Below are 21147 nucleotides of genomic sequence, written 5' to 3' on the forward strand. Positions count from 1 at the left end.
GCTGATGCTCTCATGCATGCCTCAGTGTTGCTTGCCTCGAAGCGAGCATAGAAGTGATTTAGCTCGTCTGGTAGGCTCGTGTCACTGGGCAGCTCGCAGCTGTGCTTCCCTTTGTAGTCTGTAATAGTTTGCAGGCCCTGCCACATAAGACGAGTGTCGGAGCCAGTGTAGTACGATTCAATCTTAGCCCTGTATTGACGCTTTGCCTGTTTGATGGTTTGTCGCAGGGCATAGCAGGATTTCTTGTAAGCTTCCGGTTTAGAGTCCCACACCTTGAATGTGGCAGCTCTACCCTTTAGCTCAGTGTGAATGTTGCCTGTCATCCATAACACACCAAAGACACGTCAACCAGGCCCCGACATGGTTTGATGGAGAGGGAACCTGTAGCCTAGTTCCTCATCGTTCCTTGGAGAGCCGAGACAATTGGAGCTAGTAGCTTTCTACTTTTAGTGAGGAACCTGAAGTCTTACAGGAATTAATTCCTAAAGTGGGATATTGAAGGCAGAGAGATTGTTTATTCTTAGCCCGTCTGTCAAAAAGCATTAAAGTGTGTCACAAGCATGGTGTATTCAATAATGGCTTCGTCCCTGCAGCCATCCAGTCACACACAGCTCTGTGCTGTCTGGGGCTGCTGCTTATTTGATGGTTGATTGATTAGCGCAACTCAAACTAATGATATGGATTTGCCACTGGAAATAGGGCCATTGCAGCACATGATGTCATCATACAAATGTATACAAATTTAAGTATGTGAGTACAAAGACACTGCACAGAATCAACAACAGGCACATTCCCTCCCTTGAGAACAGAAGAAAACGAACCTGTGCACACCTTTTAAGTTTAGTTTATTAATTTGACCATTTAAAAAAACAAGCACACATAAAACTTCAAAAAGCCATACATGCACATTAATAAAATCATGGAGGATAACACACAAAGTCTGGGACTTATTTCCATTGTGGTCCTCTTGAGACAAGATGGCTAAACAGGATGGAACACAGTATGGCAGTGAAATAATAAAACCAAAACAGAGAAGAAGAACATCTATCTCATCATTCCAGTTACATCATAGAGGTTATTCATAGGTGCACAGAGGACATCAAACATATTTTTACTTCATTTTTAAAGCTGCCCGGAGAGGATGTTGTTTTTATAGGCAGAGGCAACTCATTCCATTCTGAGGCTCCAGTATACAAGACAGTACCTTTCCCAGCATTACTCCTGAACCTGTATAAGCGCACATCAGCAACACCTGATCTGGTGCTGTGATTGTGTGCATCCCTAACATGGGGAAAGTAATCACTTATATATCTGGGCACAGGACCAGAAATACTCCTGTAAACCAAACCTAGTCTAATCTGGGACATCCTAGCCTCTACAGGCCAGTTTAGTTCCTGAAAGCAGCTCCTGCCTATGTGAGTATGCGGACTCACCTTCAATACTACCACGATCAGCTTATTCTAGGCTATCTGGAGCTTCCGCTTCATCAGTTTAGATAAGTCCCCAAACCAGGAAGTACTAGCATAGTCAAAATGGCATTGAATGAGGGCAGTAGCTAGCACTTTCATGGAGTCTTTATCAAGCAGCTTGGACTTTCTAGCCAAAAAGTTAGTCCTGTCATTAACCTTCCCGAGCACCTTATTGGCCATGCTCACACCTCCCAAGCTTCCATCAAGGATACATCCCAAGTAGCTAACAGAGGTTTTAGTAGTCAGCACCTCACACCCCTAACTCCACTATGATTTCAGACGACCTACACAATTTAGGTCTGGATCCAAAAATAATTGCTTCAGTTTTCCCTAAGTGCAGAGATAGCACATGGCTTGGAGATAATAAGCTAATGCTAGTAAGCTCTGTGCTAAGTATGCTCTCCAACAGTTTTACTTTAGTGAGACACCAGAAGTGTAGTCATCTGCATAAAGAAAAAGACAGCAAGAACAACAACCTTTCATATCATTAATATACAATAAAAACAGCAGAGGCCCAAGCACGCCCCCCTGCAGAATGCCATTGGTTGCCACTCATTGGTTTTGCCTGAGACAGTGAACCATTAACATCAACTACTTGCTCCCTTCCTGATAAATAGGACTTCACCCAGCCTGGAGGTATACTGCTTAACCCCAGTGCCTCCAGTTTGGAGATTAGGAGACAGTGGTGAACTGTATCAAAGGCCTTCTGTATCTTAACCCCAGTGCCTCCAGTTTGGAGATTAGGAGACAGTGGTGAACTGTATCAAAGGCCTTCTGTAGCTTAACCCCAATGCCTCCAGTTTGGAGATTAGGAGACAGTGGTGAACTGTATCAAAGGCCTTCTGTATCTTAACCCCAGTGCCTCCAGTTTGGAGATTAGGAGACAGTGGTGAACTGTATCAAAGGCCTTCTGTAGCTTAACCCCAATGCCTCCAGTTTGGAGATTAGGAGACAGTGGTGAACTGTATCAAAGGCCTTCTGTATCTTAACCCCAGTGCCTCCAGTTTGGAGATTAGGAGATAGTGGTGAACTGTATCAAAGGCCTTCTGTATCTTAACCCCAGTGCCTCCAGTTTCGAGATGAGGAGACAGTGGTGAACTGTATCAAAGGCCTTCTGTAGGTCAAGCAGTACCATTCCACACAGATTTCCCTTATCAATCTCTTTCCTGTTGAAGTCAGTCAAGTAAAGTAGACATGAATCAGTGGAGTATGTTTTTCTAAAACCTGACTGAAAATCATACATTAGACCCTGTTTTTAACATATTCATGCATTCATGTACAATTCTCTCCAGGATCTTTGATGTTACACAAAGGATAGATACAGGCCTATAATTCCCAGGGTCAGACTGTATCCCCTTATACAGAGGATAGATACAGGCCTATAACTCCCAGGGTCAGACTTTATCACCTTCTTATACAGAGGATAAATACAGGCCTATAACTCCCAGGGTCAGACTTTATCCCCTTCTTATACAGAGGATAGATACAGGCCTATAATTCCCAGGGTCAGACTGTATCCCCTTCTTATACAGAGGATAAATACAGGCCTATAACTCCCAGGGTCAGACTTTATCACCTTCTTATACAGAGGATAGATACAGGCCTATAATTCCCAGGGTCAGACTTTATCACCTTCTTATACAGAGGATAGATACAGGCCTATAATTCCCAGGGTCAGACTTTATCACCTTCTTATACAGAGGATAGATACAGGCCTATAATTCCCAGGGTCAGACTTTATCACCTTCTTATACAGAGGATAGATACAGGCCTATAACTCCCAGGGTCAGACTTTATCACCTTCTTATACAGAGGATAGATACAGGCCTATAATTCCCAGGGTCAGACTTTATCACCTTCTTATACAGAGGATAGATACAGGCCTATAATTCCCAGGGTCAGACTTTATCACCTTCTTATACAGAGGATAGATACAGGCCTATAATTCCCAGGGTCAGACTTTATCCCCTTCTTATACAGAGGATAGATACAGGCCTATAATTCCCAGGGTCAGACTTTATCACCTTCTTATACAGAGGATAAATACAGGCCTATAATTCCCAGGGTCAGACTTTATCACCTTCTTATACAGAGGATAGATACAGGCCTATAATTCCCAGGGTCAGACTTTATCACCTTCTTATACAGAGGATAGATACAGGCCTATAATTCCCAGGGTCAGACTTTATCACCTTCTTATACAGAGGATAGATACAGGCCTATAATTCCCAGGGTCAGACTTTATCACCTTCTTATACAGAGGATAGATACAGGCCTATAATTCCCAGGGTCAGACTTTATCCCCTTATACAGAGGATAGATACAGGCCTATAATTCCCAGGGTCAGACTTTATCCCCTTATACAGAGGATAGATACAGGCCTATAATTCCCAGGGTCAGACTTTATCCCCTTATACAGAGGATAGATACAGGCCTATAATTCCCAGGGTCAGACTTTATCCCCTTATACAGAGGATAAATACAGGCCTATAATTCCCAGGGTCAGACTGTATCCCCTTATACAGAGGATAGATACAGGCCTATAACTCCCAGGGTCAGACATTATCACCTTCTTATACAGAGGATAGACACAGGCCTATAACTCCCAGGGTCAGACTTTATCACCTTCTTATACAGAGGATAAATACAGGCCTATAATTCCCAGGGTCAGACTTTATCACCTTCTTATACAGAGGATAGATACAGGCCTATAATTCCCAGGGTCAGACTTTATCACCTTCTTATACAGAGGATAAATACAGGCCTATAATTCCCAGGGTCAGACTTTATCACCTTCTTATACAGAGGATAGATACAGGCCTATAATTCCCAGGGTCAGACTTTATCACCTTCTTATACAGAGGATAGATACAGGCCTATAATTCCCAGGGTCAGACTTTATCCCCTTCTTATACAGAGGATAAATACAGGCCTATAATTCCCAGGGTCAGACTGTATCCCCTTATACAGAGGATAGATACAGGCCTATAATTCCCAGGGTCAGACTTTATCACCTTCTTATACAGAGGATAGATACAGGCCTATAACTCCCAGGGTCAGACTTTATCACCTTATACAGAGGATAGATACAGGCCTATAACTACCAGGGTCAGACTTTATCACCTTCTTATACAAAGGATAGATACAGGCCTATAATTCCCAGGGTCAGACTTTATCCCCTTCTTATACAGAGGATAGATACAGGCCTATAATTCCCAGGGTCAGACTTATCACCTTATACAGAGGATAGATACAGGCCTATAATTCCCAGGGTCAGACTTTATCACCTTCTTATACAGAGGATAGATACAGGCCTATAATTCCCAGGGTCAGACTTTATCACCTTCTTATACAGAGGATAGATACAGGCCTATAATTCCAGACTGTATCCCCTTCTTATACAGGGATCAGACTTTATCACAGACTTCCCCTTCTTATACAGAGGATAGATACAGGCCTATAACTTCCCAGGGTCAGACTTTATCACCTTCTTATACAGAGGATAGATACAGGCTAGGATAGATACCTTCTCAGAGGATAGATACAGGCCTATAACTCCCAGAGGATAGATACAGGCCTATAACTCCCAGGGTCAGACTTTATCACCTTCTTATACAGAGGATAATACAGGCCTATAATTCCCAGGGTCAGACTTTATCACCTTCTTATACAGAGGATAAATACAGGCCTATAATTCCCAGGGTCAGACTTTATCACCTTCTTATACAGAGGATAGATACAGGCCTATAACTCCCAGGGTCAGACTTTATCCCCTTCTTATACAGAGGATAGATACAGGCCTATAATTCCCAGGGTCAGACTTTATCCCCTTCTCATACAGAGGATAGATACAGGCCTATAATTCCCAGGGTCAGACTCTATCCCCTTCTTATACAGAGGATAGATACAGGCCTATAACTCCCAGGGTCAGACTTTATCACCTTCTTATACAGAGGATAGATACAGGCCTATAATTCCCAGGGTCAGACTTTATCACCTTCTTATACAGAGGATAGATACAGGCCTATAATTCCCAGGGTCAGACTTTATCACCTTCTTATACAGAGGATAGATAATTCCCAGGCAGACTTTATCCCCTTCTTATACAGAGGATAGATCCCTAGGGTCAGACTTTATCACCTTCTTATACAGAGGATAGATACAGGCCTATAATTCCCAGGGTCAGACTTTATCACCTACTTATACAGAGGATAGATACAGGCCTATAATTCCCAGGGTCAGACTCCCCTTATCAGAGGATAGATACAGGCCTATAATTCCCAGGGTTATCACAGAGGATAGATACAGGCCTATAATTCCCAGGGTCAGACTTTATCACCTCCTTATACAGAGGATAGATACAGGCCTATAATTCCCAGGGTCAGACTGAATCCCCTTATACAGAGGATAGATACAGGCCTATAATTCCCAGGGTCAGACTGTATCCCCTTATACAGAGGATAGATACAGGCCTATAATTCCCAGGGTCAGACTGTATCCCCTTATACAGAGGATAGATACAGGCCTATAATTCCCAGGGTCAGACTTTATCACCTTCTTATACAGAGGATAGATACAGGCCTATAATTCCCAGGGTCAGACTTTATCACCTTCTTATACAGAGGATAGATACAGGCCTATAATTCCCAGGGTCAGACTTTATCACCTTCTTATACAGAGGATAGATACAGGCCTATAATTCCCAGGGTCAGACTTTATCACCTTCAGAGGATAGATACAGGCCTATAATTCAGAGACTGGATAGATACAGGCCTATAATTCCCAGGGTCAGACTTTATCACCTTATACAGAGGATAAATACAGGCCTATAATTCCCAGGGTCAGACTTTATCACCTCCTTATACAGAGGATAGATACAGGCCTATAATTCCCAGGGTCAGACTGAATCCCCTTATACAGAGGATAGATACAGGCCTATAATTCCCAGGGTCAGACTTTATCACCTTATACAGAGGATAGATACAGGCCTATAATTCCCAGGGTCAGACTGTATCACCTTATACAGAGGATAGATACAGGCCTATAATTCCCAGGGTCAGACTTTATCCCCTTCTTATACAGAGGATAAATACAGGCCTATAATTCCCAGGGTCAGACTTTATCACCTTCTTATACAGAGGATAAATACAGGCCTATAATTCCCAGGGTCAGACTTTATCCCCTTCTTATACAGAGGATAGATACAGGCCTATAATTCCCAGGGTCAGACTGTATCCCCTTCTTATACAGAGGTATAACTTTAGCTTGTTTCATATCCCTGGGAAAGGTGACTTGTTCAAGAGAGATTAACGATAGGCGCAATACAAGGGCCAATTTGCTCAGCAGAATCTATAAGAAACCTTGCAGGAATATTATCCAGGCCTGTGGCTTTGGAGCATTTAAGCTCTGCCAGCAAACTGACTACTTTGGCCATTGCTGCCTTTGCAAAAGAAAAAGAGTTTGGCTGAACCCCTAACTCTACATAATACTTCTTGACTTGGTTGCTTCCATACAAACCAGAACTGGTGGGCAGCTTGCCAACTAGCTTGCTGGCAACAGAAGTAAAACAAATAGTTGAATTAATTTGCAACCTCTGATTTTTCATATACCATCTCCCCCTTGATGTTCAGCCCAATACTGTTTAGTTTGTTTTTGGTGGTACTACTACAGCCTAGTTCCTTAAATGATTTCCAAAGCTTTTAAGTGTCATTTTTGTTCTCAATTATTTTCTCAGCAAAGTAACCCCTCTTAGCCTCATCCATCCTCCTCTGTGCTTCATTTATGTGATGTTTATATTGGACAAAATCAGGCTACTCTTTAGAGAGAGTTCTTACATTTGTTAAAGGCCTTATTCCTTGCTTGGATAGATTCTAGAATCTCATGATTAAACCAAGGGCTAGATCTCTGCTTTACCCTGACCCGTCTAATGGGAGCCATCACATTCACCACATCAAGGAATCTACATTTAAAGACTTCCCAGGCATCGTCTACCCCAACACTACCTAACACAAGTGACCAGTCAATTTTACCCACTTCCTCCCTAAACTTTTCAACACAGTATTTTTTGAGTCCTCTGATTCTAACGGTTTTGTGACACTTAAATACATCTTTAAAAATCTTCCTTGTACAAAATGTAATAAAATGATCACTGATTCCATAGACTATTACTCCACTCTGCGATATTTTAGATTTATCAGACACCAAAATGAAGTCAATCGTACTTTGCACTGTTTCACATATCCTGTTGGGATACCTTCTTTTGAAACCTTCTATGAGCTTATTCCAAACCTGCACAATCTATCCCCTTACACTGTAAAGTGAATCATTTTTAGGGCTAACACAATACGACACACATTAGTGCTAAGTGTATGCATGTGTGCTCGCAGGTAGACATAGATATCAAATCCATACAGTACATCCATACAGTATACAGTACATCCATACAGTATTATCAGAGAGAAGGGAACACAACGTGTCAGCTGAAGATCAAAGCTGTCTGTATCAGTCCTGTACACACCACTCAGAGTGAGCTCATCTTCTCAGCACACTGGAAAAGCACACGGCCACTGCAGACTGGAGCTAAAAGGGGGGACACTCGGGTTAAGCTGCTTTCAATATTAGGTCTTTTTCAAAGGATAACCTATAAGTATTTAAAAGGCATGTGGAATCTGAAGCCATATGACTGTGTGTAGACAGACTCCTCATACTGTAGAGTCAGGCTGAGAAATCCAGACTGAAATCTAGCTTCATTCCACATGGACAGACAGAGAGCACTTCCTGTCAATACCAGGCTGGATGTCAGCTTGACTGGGGCCCAGGTTTAAAAATGCATGGAGATAGAAGTTCAGTCAGGCGAAAGTAGAGGTAAGGTATCACAAATAGAGTTTGAACTCAGTTTGTTAAAGTTCTCACTCAACAGTCAATACAGGAGAAAGACTGAGCAGTCTACTGGGTCAATAACATACAGAGGACACTGCATACACCTGCAATACCAACATGCCAATAAAGCACATGGCACATACAGCATGTTCTGCACCTCACACCAGTAACAGTGTGTGTGTGTGTGTGTGTGTGTGTGTGTGTGTGTGTAAATAAGAAGCCAACTGCAGTGAAACATGATAATATAGGGGACTGATTGAGTATGCCTGGGTAGCTCTCTGACAGAGTTGAGTGTAGGCCTGCTGACACCGTTTGGCTGTGATCTCACACAGAGACCAGTAGGCCACATGTCCAGACCAATCATCTTCCTCTGTCCTGCCCTGCTAGACTGACATCTATTGACACAGTGCGAAGACCACTCCCCTCACTAGGGCTGTGATGATACCAGTATGACAATAAAATGTACATGGAAAAAACGAAAACATGAAGCAGACCAGACACTTTGGTCCTTTAAAAACCTGCTGTATGTTAAATATTATGTGCTATAGATTGGAAATAAATACATGTGACTCGGGATTACAACATTAGGGATGTTTTTCTAAAGAAGTTAAATCCACTTAGTGTGTCGTTTCCTTGCTACAATATTAATGAGTATCGCGATACTGGTATTGTCCTGGCCCTACCCCTCACAGACTCCATTCCCACTGAAAGGACCAAACTGCTCCTCTCTCAACCACTCGTCCTGATCCAGAGACTCCCAGTCAGCCCTGCCCTGAGCAAATGTTACTGGAGAGCTGCCTGTTTATATTGGAAACTGGAGCTGCTGTTTCAGTCAGGTGGGGAAACAACGTGGGGGACTTTAACCTCCAGGAGAGGCACCAGAGCATGAAGAATGACAGCACAACACTCACCTCTACTGAACAAAAACACACGAATACAGTACAAAGCAAGATGTCTGCCATCTCTGTGTGCTGCCTTCAACACCAGTGAAAAACTAACGGGGTCTATTTATTCCTTAACAGTCCGCTTTCTTTTTCTATTTGAGGTGAATTCAGGAAGTAGGCAGACAGGTGGAATCAGCATAGGGCTGGGAATTGTCAGGAACCTCACAATACGATATTATAACGATACTTAGGTGCCGATACGATACACATTGCGATTTTCACGATTCTATACATATTGCAATTGGATACTGTGATTTTACTAAGATTCAATATTCCAAACATATTGCTCACCATATGTCTGCTGCAGAGGGACAAGAGATAAGTGCTGAAAACATATTGGTTCCCTATTTAAAAGGAGATGAAGAACAAGCTATGCAAGTACAGCAAAGTAGCACAGAAATAATATTGTGTTATTGTCAAAAAAGATACATCATCAAATACAATATCCCGTATGTAACTATCGTTTTCCCCACCACCACTAATTAGCACCATGGAAACTGTGTTGGCCCCTCCCCCCAGTAACAAGCAGAGTTGAGTGAACAGGTTGAATGCTGTAACCCCAGAGACAGATCTGATCCATGTCTACGGCTGGAACTGTCACTAGACATCAGACAGAGAATCATCATCATTCAGAACAGAAAGGTACAGCAACTTACTTCAAAAATAAAGAGGATAGAGTCCAGCTCCTCCCTCTGAGATTTGTTCCCTGAAAAAGAGAAGAGACCATTTAAATGTCACTCCGTGACAAGAGTCACTGACTCAAAGCCACAAGAGGGTAGAACATGTCAGATGTTGCTTGTTAGGGGAGGTAGATGTTGCTTGTTAGGGGAGGTAGATGTTGCTTGTTAGGGGAGGTAGATGTTGCTTGTTAGGGGAGGTAGATGTTGCTTGTTAGGGGAGGTAGATGTTGCTTGTTAGGGAGGTAGATGTTGCTTGTTAGGGGAGGTAGATGTTGCTTGTTAGATGTGTTGCTTGTTAGGGGAGATGTTGCTTGTTAGGGGAGGTAGATGTTGCTTGTTAGGGAGGTAGATTGTTAGGGGAAGTAGATGTTGCTTGTTAGGGGAGGTAGATGTTGCTTGTTAGGGAGGTAGATGTTGCTTGTTAGGGGAGGTAGATGTTGCTTGTTAGGGGAGGTAGATGTTGCTTGTTAGGGGAGGTAGATGTTGCTTGTTAGGGGAGGTAGATGTTGCTTGTTAGGGGAGGTAGATGTTGCTTGTTAGGGGAGGTAGATGTTGCTTGTTAGGGGAGGTAGATGTTGCTTGTTAGGGGAGGTAGATGTTGCTTGTTAGGGGAGGTAGATGTTGCTTTTTAGGGGAGGTAGATGTTGCTTTTTAGGGGAGGTAGATGTTGCTTGTTAGGGGAGGTAGATATTGCTAGTTAGGGGAGGATATGCAAAAAAGATTTCAACATTGGGGTTTGGAAACTGCCACTTCTTCCTACAGTTTTTTTTATTTAACCCTTGTTATAAGTCCAGCATCTGCTTTTCATTCAGATCACTTTTGTAAGTCTTAACTGATCACAACACTGGGGATGTCAGTTCTGTGTTACAAGGAAGTGAGAAACATTGACTTGGATAAGAGCTGAGGGTAAAGGTAGTAGGAAAGAGGTACTTCATCATTCCAAAGCACTGACAGTCGTGTGACTTTCATGAGTGTGGACTGTACACCCTTCTGTGTGTCTCTAGAACGAGGTCATTAACAAAGTATAGTCGACTCTTGTCCAGGTTAAAAGCTGTGAGGAGGAGTCAGCATTCTCCTTGATGTCATTAGAACAGTGCTTTAAAGAGCAGTGAGGATGGGGAAAGTGGAGGGGGTTGATTATTGAAGGCCCTATGATGGAGCATGCATTAACCATGGAGGTTGTCAGCCAGGACTCACAGTGAGTGCAGGAAGGGGACTTGGGGAGAGGATTACATTACAGAGCCTATGCATTAACAGACAGACAGCAAGGGGGAGAGAAGTCTGGTTCAAAAACAAGCCCTGGCTGTGCCCTACCCTCCAATCACTTGTGTAGATCTGAAAGAACAGGATAGGTAGGCTATAAGCAATATGGTAGTATTGACGTGTAGCTCCACCTTGCCCCCCTGGTAGGTAAATACAGTCCATTTTCTCTGGGTTCGATAACGGGCAAGATCAAGCTCTTTTTTGTTCTACTCTCCTCCTCTCTGAATGTATTTACCTAGAGTACATATCTCTGTCTCAGAAATCCTGTACTAAATATATTTCTTCACTGAAGGAGGAGTGCCTCAGAGTAAGTGTGGCTGGTATTGACAAGACTGTTGTGAGAAGGGGAGGGTTCTGGGAAATCTGAGACTGCTGTGATGCACTTTCTAGGTTCTTCTATTAGGCCTGGCCCCCAGCAATATTTCCACGCGTTCTACTCTGCCACAATCCATTGTGTAGACATAGTCCTATATTTTATAGCAAAAACGTGAATTCATGAAACGAACGACTCTAAACCCTAAAATAATTATATTCTTATTTTTCCCCACAAATTAATTTGATAATGTAGTGCATTACTCTGAGGTTTTACACCTCATCGTGCTAGTACTCTTTTCCCCCTCTGAATGGCCCCAAATCACTGATCATTCTTTGGTTGCACACTTAAATAATTTCACCAGTAGCGGTGCGTGGGCAAAATCACCGGAGAAGCCAAGCCAGTGGTAAAAAAGCCATATTACAATCTATGTTAGAGGTCAACCAATTAAATCGGAATGGCTGATTAATTAGGGTCGATTTTAAGTTTTCATAACAATCGGTAATCAGCATTTTTGGACACCGATTATGGCCGATTACATTGCACTCCATGAGGAGACTGCGTGGCAGGCTGACTACCTGTTATGTGAGCGCAGCAAGGAGCCAAGGTAAGTTGCTAGATAGCATTAAACTTATCTTATAAAAAACAATCAATCAATCTTAACATAATCACTAGTTAATTACACATGGTTGATGATATTACTAGTATATCTAGCTTGTTCTGCGTTGCATATAATCGATGTGGTGCCTGTTAATTGATCATCGAATCAAAGCCTACTTTGCCAAACGGGTGATTTAACAAGCGCATTCGCAAAAAAAATAAATGCACTGTCATTGCACCAATGTGTACCTAACCATAAACACCAATGCCTTTATTAAAATCAATACAGAAGTATATATTTTTAAACCTGCATATTTAGTTAATATTGCCTGCTAACATGAATTTCTTTTAACTAGGGAAATTGTGTCACTTCTCTTGCGTTCAGTGCAAGCAGAGTCAGGGTATATGCAGCAGCTTGGACCGCCTGACTCGTTGCAAACTGTGTGAAGACCATTTCTTCCTAACAAAGACCATAAATCATTTGCCAGAATTGTACATAATTACGACATAACATTGAAGGTTGTGCAATGTAACAGAAATATTTAGACTCGGGGACGCCACCCGTTAGATAAAATAAGGTACGGTTCCATTTTTCACTGAAAGAATAAACATTTTGTTTTCAAAATGATCGTTTCCAGATTTGACCATATTAATGACCTAAGGCTCATATTTCTGTGTGTTATTATATTATAGTCTATGATTTGACATGTGATAGAGCAGTCTGACTGAGCGGTGGTAGGAAGCAGCAGGCTCGTAAGCATTCATTCAAACAGCACATTCCTGCATTTGCCAGCAGCTCTTCGCTGTGCTTCAAGCATTGCGCCGTTTACGACTTCAAGCCTATCAACTCCCGAGATTAGACTGGCAATACTAAAGTACCTATTAGAACATCCAATAGTCAAAGGTATATGAAATACAAATGGCAAAGAGAGAAATAGTCCTATAATTCCTATAATAACTACAACCTAAAACTTCTACCTGGGGATATTGAAGACTCATGTTAAAAGGAACCACCAGCTTTCATATGTTCTCATGTTCTGAGCAAGGAACTTAAACGTTAGCTTTTTTACATGGCACATATTGCACTTTTTCTTTCTTCAACACTTTGTTTTTGCATTATTTAAACCAAATTTAACATGTTTCATTATTTATTTGAGACTAAATTGATTTTATGTATTATATTAAGTTAAAATAAAAAAAAAGTGTTCATTCAGTATTGTTGTAATTGTCATCATTACAAATATATACATAATATAAAAAATATATATAAAAAAATACACTTTCACGGACGATTAATCGGTATGGGCTTTTTTTGGTCCTCCAATGATTCGGTATTTGCCGTTGAAAAATCATAAATCGGGCGACCTCTAATCTATGTGTTGTGATAATTGTGTTTGCTCTATAACCGTTAGTTCATATGCCTTTCCACACAGTGGCAGAATAAATTCAATCACAGCTTTGTTTCATCACAAAACTGGAGAGCAACATCTGTCCGGTCCACAAGTCCACAAAACATATTGCATGTAACAAACAGAACATGGCCTACAGCATGGTCAAGCAAGTTAATGTTTCCGACATTTTCGGACTAGTAAACTATTGATTTAAAATTAAGGAGCGTTACCGCAAGTCGCAAAGTAAACAGGCGCTGCCTCCACCAAGAACCATTTCAACATCATCTAATCACCTATACATCTAATAGAGTGACAACTAAAAGATAACTAATATTTAGTCCAACGTAAGTGAAATATGATGTGGCTGTTGATGGTACTGATTTTGTGTGTGTGTGTGTGTGTGTGTGTGTGTGTGTGTGTGTGTGTGTGTGTGTGTGTGTGTATGTAACTAAAAGTAAAAAAATAAATATAAAAAAACCTCACCCTACTTGCAGAGAAAAGCCAGCAATGACATCCTCCTCTTTCATGTTGCCTAAACTGTCTATGACTCTGTTATACAGTATAAGCTTTAGTTTGTTGTTTTAGGCTACCTGTCCTTCCCTTGCAACTTTTTCAGTGGAGCATCAGGACCATTAACAGTTGAGCTCACGCAATTTACACATTTTTTTTTAATCAAGGGAGGCCAAATGCTCGCTGGCTTCCCTTGCATTCAATGCTATGGGTTGCAATAATAATAATAATAATAATATATCCCATTTAGCAGACGCTTTTGTCCAAAGCGACTTACAAGTCGGCTGGGGCCACTACTTTTACATATGGGTGGTCCCAGTGGGAATCGAACCCACGACGCTTGGCGTTGCAAGCGCCATGCTCTACCGACTGAGCCACACAGGACCAACAATGTCACACTCTTTTGGGCTACACATACTGAGACAGAGGGGCGCTGTTTCGCCGATGATATACATTCAGCCTCTTGCAAATTGGAGGAAATGTGTGAAACACAGAGAAACTAAAATATGTTTTTTATTTATTTATAATTTTTGTGAGGAAGCCTGGCTTCAATTTTTTGGGGAAGCCTGGCTTCCCTACACGCCACTGCATTTCACTGCTGCAATGCAATAATAGATCTGAATTTATGTTCATCTAATTGGCATTGAACAGCTAAGGGAAGTAGTTGGAATGAAAACTACAACCCCTGCAGAATTGAACATGACACCGGCTCTGAACGAGGTGAAAAAGCATATTACCCAGCTAATTATACACTCTACTACTGAGGGCTGGTTACTGGAGTAGTAGCCATGGGCACAGTTTTAAACAGACACACAGGCCGCACACACTTACTTACCTTTTTGCTTTAAGTTACTTTCCAGTGTAATGAAATTTTCATAGAAGATAAAATAAATCTGAGAACAGTTGCTTTCGAAGAAGGTCTTCAATTCACTCTTCTCAAAGATATCTGCAAGGAAACAGACAGAAGCACACAGGCAGATCAATTTCAACTACCCAGACGAAATAAACAAAAAGGATTATTGTTTAGTGAAACTGGGAAAAATTTAAAAAAGGCTGCCATTACAGCATTAAAAATGAAAACTAAATTCCAGTGAGCCAATTATCCATAATTCTTCATGTCTCAATCAAACATATGGTGTCATACATAATCATGTAGCTCAAGCATCCTTAGTGGTAACTCAATGGACACGAGGATTTACATAACAGCACACCAAGGACTTTGTGAGGAAAAACGTCATCTATAAATCAAGCTAACATGTTCTAAAGAAAGCAGTTAAATCAATGGAAGAGGATGATGCTGTCTGTTTAAATGGTGTAGATCATTCAACTGTGGTCCTCAGCAGATCTAAGGGGGAGACATGCACATGGCTGAAAGGAGAATGGAATCCCCAGGAGCCTCACTGATGAGCAGGGAGATAGTGAGGTACAGGGGAGGGCCGAACCATAGAATTCAAATGTAGGCCAATGTCTATGGGGAGAGGTGCGCCATGACACATTATGTCAAAGTGACTTCATTCACGTAAGCCGTGTCCATTTACAGAATCTAGAACAACCATATTATTAGTCTTCTCTCCAATCCTTTGTATAACACATTGTTTCAAAGATGGGTTATTTTCGGGTTGTTTTTCCGATTTGTTAAAAGTGCTGACCTGCGTACGTGTATGCGACTGCTGGCCCGGTTTCCTCTTTACTTTTTATTTATTGAACCTTTATTTAACTAGGCAAGTCAGTTAAGAACAAATTCTTATTTATAATGACAGCCTACCCCGGCCAAACCCAGACGACGCTGGGCCAATTGTGTGCCACCCTATGGGACTCCCAATCCCAACCAATCTCGACCTGGCCTTGAACATATTGCACTCCATCCCCATAACAGATCATCACACATCATTACCACCACAGCTCACACGACACATGGCTAAGTGCTTTTACATTATGGTGAGGTCAGCACTTAACTAATAAGAAAACAACCCAAAAATCCCCCCCTCTGTGTTTTATTTGTTGGCATGCTAAACATGAATGGTAGTTCAACAAGTGACAAAGATGACTAAAAAGCACATAGATCTGTGACAAGGCTCGACTGACTTTACGGCAGTCATTGTTTCCCTATTAGAATGTCAATCCAGAATCAGGCTTGGTATCAATCACAAAACCTCTCTTCCATGCCATGTCCCCTATGATGAGAACATTTAACAGGGGCAGACTTCTTCCCCCTAATTGAGCAATTAAGATTCACCTTCTGTTCGGTCTCTCCTGCACCTCAGTTCTGTTCAATACCTCCTCTTTCACCACCAGCCAACTGGATGGGGACCAAACACAGCCCAGATAGTCTCCAGTAATTGGCTCGGGCGGATGGCTGGCCAATGTATCCAACCAACCACCGCGGGACAATGCCAGTCTGTCTGGTGATTTATGTTAGCCCACAGATTAAAGCAGAGATACAATGAAGAATCATACATCCCCCCTGTAATAACATTTGAACTTGTGTTCCATGGATCTCGCCCACAGTTAAAGGCAAATGACAACAGCCATAATAGAATAAATGGACCTGGATGAGACGGGAGCTGGTCTCGTCCTTTGTTCTCAGGTTAATCTGATTGCAGCTCTGATCTGATTGAATCTGAATATTGAATAAGGTCTGGTATTGGTACATTCATCACAAGCGTCTGCAACCGAGTGGAATTGCAGCACCACATGCAATGCAATATGTGCAAAGCAAGGCCAAATATAAACCATAATAACAACAATGCCATCATACTGCAGTATTCCCAAAAGTAGAGATATTGGCAGCAAAACAGTGTTCAGCTACTGTGTAACTGCCCTTAACTGTGTGCCAAAAACAACATGGCCAAGCATGGCGGATAAGTCTCCTTCAAAAAGAAGTGTCATCTTTTTTTAAGAACACAATCCTCTTAATAAGGCTGGATTACGGGTCAAATAGGAGGGACATTTCATTAACACTTACTTACTAACATAATACTAGTGCTGGGAATGGCCAGGGACCTCATGATACGATATTAAAACGAAACTTTGGTGTATGCGATTCTCACGATTGCGATTCGATACTGTGATTTTATAGCAATTCGATGTTCTAAACATATTGCTCACCATATGTCTGCTGCAGAGGGACAAGAGAGAGAGACATGAGAAAACTAGCTTTGATCAGTCATGGAAATACAAGTGCTGAAAACAAATTGCCTTCCTATTTAAAAAGAAGGTGGAGAACAAGCTAGGAAGGAAAAATATCGGCGTTTTGGTGCAGGTACAGCCAACTAGCGCAAAAATACTATTGCGAGTCAAAACTATATGATCAAAAATAATATTATCACTACATAATACCCTATCCTGCACACGCTGGCACACTAAGCACTTTTGAAATGTTGTGATTCATTGAGTGCATGATCTGTGATGAGAGTGATGTGTGAGCTTGTGTTCTGTGTATGTCTCCCTCTCTAATGGGTATGGCTCAGATGGAGGTGATGGCTCTCATAAGCACTTTGTGACATCTGCTGATTTTATTGATTGAATTTGATTGATCCAGCCCAGTCTCAGTGAGTAGGATACAAAATGGCCTTTCAAGACTGCCACCAAAAAAATGTATTTTCAGTGTGTATGTGGGGTCGGTGTGTGTGTGTGTGTGTCAGCTTGTAACAAGACCCTATTGCACTACGCTTGTTTAATACAAGCCAAGCCCCTGCAACACCTCTCTCTCTATATCTCAATATCCCTCTCTCCCAGAGGCAACACTAGATTATATATTCTTTCTCTAACACCTCTTGATAGTATCTGCCATGCTGGTGCTGGTGCAGACAGTCACTGAGCTAATCCCACACTGCTTTTAGTTCATCAATATAAAACGCACTGTCTGTCTTACAAGACAAAATAATCAGGGCCAGATCTAGAAATCACAGCCCCAGTATTGAGCCAGAAAAATTGTTGAGCATTTTAACTAGCCTAGCCCTTCAAGCTACTTTTCACCTGAATAGCTTACAGGCCTAATAACCTTGAGTTAAAAATCCCAAGGGCTACTAGGAAGACTAATCACACACTTTAAAGGGGGCTTTCAAACCCAATTAGTTTGGAGTGGAATGGTTTGGTGCATTTGGTCTGGTGCATTTCCCCCCTTAGTTTGGTTTGTTTGGACTGTTTGGACTGGTGTGAACACTATCCTCAATTGGAGCCCACTAAACAACACACCGTGGTTCGCTCAAAAAGGGTGGTCTGGGTCAGATTCCATTCGTACCATGGTGTGGTTCGCTGCAGGTTAGAATGCAGTCGGTAAATAACTAGAGATGTGTAGTATTATTGGTTGTTTGACTGCGAGCATTTAATGAAATGCACACAGTAGCATAACCTGATATCTCTGAAACATTCTGAGTATAACAGAGCATGTATGAGCGCAACCGATTCAGATTAGGGGAGACGGCTGCTATGCCAGGGATATACAGTAGGTTACTGTATAGCCTATTCATGTCACAGTTAGAGGGGCTATTATCCCCGATGTTGTGCGAAGGGCAAAGTGGAAGTAATATGAATATTGGGGCAAGTGATACTTCATGATAATCATAGATGGATTTAATGTGAGAATTTGTCAAATGATCAAATGACTAGCATGGACACTTGGTTTTGTTTAGGATTTTTTGTTCATTTGACAAATGTGAAACCAACCAGACCAAATGGAGAAAATAAAAAGACAATGTAACAAATAATTGAACTCTGATTTGAACTAGGTTTACAGCTGAAAATGGTGTGTAAAAATGCCCTAACTGCACACTGCAGACCGCACCAACCGTGAGGAGGTCCAGTGAGGGAAGCAGATGGTACTGGGTCTGTACCGAGGGCCCAGGGCCCGGGCAAGGCTCTTATCTCAGCCTCTCACATGGTCCACTTTTCAACACTGCTGATTGTGTTAGAGCGCTTCCTGCCACTCAGGAAAACAAGTTGGCTCATCAGCAGCAGTAGCCACCAGCTAACCCACCAGTCTGCTGGGGGAGGAGAGAGGACCAGCAGACACCCTAAGGGAAGGAGGGAATCAGGAGGGCTTGGGGGTCGTGCGTGCGTGCATGACTGGTAACAGAGACAGTGTGAAAGAGAAATGAATGCACAAGTGCAAGTGGAGGGTCAGTGGTCAGCTGGTAAGGCCATTCCCAGGTCACATACTTATATTACTAGCCAAGGTCTAGTCTATTGACAACAAGGTAGATGAAATTCGAGCAAGGGTTTCCTTCCAGAGAGACATCAGAGATTGTAACATTCTCTGTTTCACGGAAACATGGCTCTATTGGGATGTGTTGTCGGTTTAGCCAGTGGGCTTCTCCAAGCATCGCGCTGACAGAGATAAAACACATCTCTGGGAAAAGGAAGGGCGGGGGTGTATGCTTTATGATTAGCGATTCATGGTGTAATCATAACATAAAGGAACTCAAGTCCTTCTGCTCACCAGATCTAAAATTCCATACAATCAAGTGCCGGCCATTTTACCTACCAAGAGAATTCTCGTTGGTTATAGTTACAGCTGTGTATTCCCCATCAAGCAGACACCAAGATGGCCATCAAGGAACTTCACTGGACTATATGGACTATACTCGACCAGCACACAAACATCCTGTGGCGGACTGCACTAGCATCGAATAGTCCCAGCGATATGCAACTTTTCAGGGAAGTCAGGAATCAATACACACAGGCAGTCAGGAAAGCAAAGGCTAGCGTTTTCAAACAGAAATTTGCATCCTGTAGCTCTAACTCCAAAACGTTTTGGGACACTAAGATCCATGGAGAATAAGAGCACCTCCTTCCAGCTGCCCACTGCACTGAAGCTAGGCAACACTGTCACCACCGATAAATCCACGATAATCGAGAATTTCAATAAGCATTTCGCTACAGCTGGCCATGTTTTCCTCCTGGCTACGCCAACCCAGGCCAACAGCCCCGCACCCCCCGCAGCTACTTATCCAAGCCTCCCCAGCTTCTCTTTCACCCAAATCCAGAAAGCAGATGTTCTGAAAGAGCTGCAAAACCTGGACACATACAAAATCAGCTGGGCTAGACAATCTGGACCCTCTCTTTCTAAAATTATCCACAGCCATTGTTGCAACCCCTATTACCAGTCTGTTCAACCTCTCGTTCGTATCATCTGAGATCCCTAAAGATTGGAAAGCTGCCGCGGTCATCCCCCTCTTCAAAGGGGGTGACACTCTAGACCCAAACTGTTATAGACCTATATCCATCCTGCCCTGCCTTTCTAAAGTCTTCGAAAGCCAAGTTAATAAACATATCACTGACCATTTCGAATCCCACCCTACCTTCTCCGCTGTGCAATCCGGTGGGATTCGCTCATCTGAAGTCATTCTAATTCTCCGGTTGGAACGTTATTCAAGATATATGTAAACAACATTCTAAAGATTGATTCAGTACATCGTTTGACATGTTTCTACTGACTGTTACGGAACTTTTGGACATTTCGTCACGTTATAGTGGACGCGCTTTGTGACTTTGGAATTGTTTACCAAGCACGCTAACCAAAGTAGCGAATTGGACATAAGTAACGGACATTTTCAAACAAACCAAGCATTTATTGTGGACCTGGGATTCCTAGGACTGCATTCTGATGAAGTTCAAAGGTAAGGAAACATTTATCATGTATTTTCTGGTTTCTGTTGACTCCAACATGGCGGCTAATTTGTCTTCTGTTCTGAGCGCCGTCTCAGATTATTGCATGTGTTGTTTTTTCCGTAAACTTTTTTTGAAATCTGACACAGCGGTTGCATTAAGGAGAGGCATGTCTATAATTCCATGTGTATAACTTGTATTATCATCTACATTTATGATGAGTATTTCTGTTGAAACGATGTGGTTATGCAAAATCACTTGATGTTTTTGGAACAAGTGAATCTAATAAGCCAATGTAAACTTTTTTTATTTAAATATGAACTTTATCAAACAAAACATGCATGTATTGTATAACATAAAGTCCTATGAGTGTCATCTGATGAAGATAATTCAAGGTTAGTGATTAATTTTATCTTTATTTGTGCTTTTTGTGAATGCTATATTTCGCTGGAAAATGGCTGTGCTTATTGTGGTTTGGTGGAGACCTAA

The 21147-nt window shown here is 42.0% G+C and overlaps 1 protein-coding gene and 1 non-coding gene across 4 annotated transcripts in view; both read right to left on the reverse strand.

Annotated features, from left to right (window-relative positions):
- The window catches only part of LOC135508322 (ral GTPase-activating protein subunit alpha-2-like), a 227279-nt gene that overhangs the window by 159813 nt on the left and 46319 nt on the right, over positions 1–21147 (reverse strand). For all 3 annotated transcript variants that reach the window (XM_064928424.1, XM_064928422.1, XM_064928423.1), the window contains exons 2-3: positions 14885–14995; positions 9949–9998 (exon numbers count right to left, since the gene is read on the reverse strand). In XM_064928424.1, coding sequence (XP_064784496.1) covers positions 9949–9998; positions 14885–14995 — 161 coding nt within the window. The remainder of the gene's footprint in view (positions 1–9948; positions 9999–14884; positions 14996–21147) is intronic.
- Positions 14360–14435, reverse strand: trnaa-ugc (transfer RNA alanine (anticodon UGC)). Its single transcript has one exon. It is a non-coding gene; the product is annotated as a tRNA-Ala (tRNA).

Source organism: Oncorhynchus masou, chromosome 21 (genome assembly GCF_036934945.1).
Source record: "Oncorhynchus masou masou isolate Uvic2021 chromosome 21, UVic_Omas_1.1, whole genome shotgun sequence".
NCBI classification, from domain to species: Eukaryota; Metazoa; Chordata; class Actinopteri; order Salmoniformes; family Salmonidae; genus Oncorhynchus; species Oncorhynchus masou.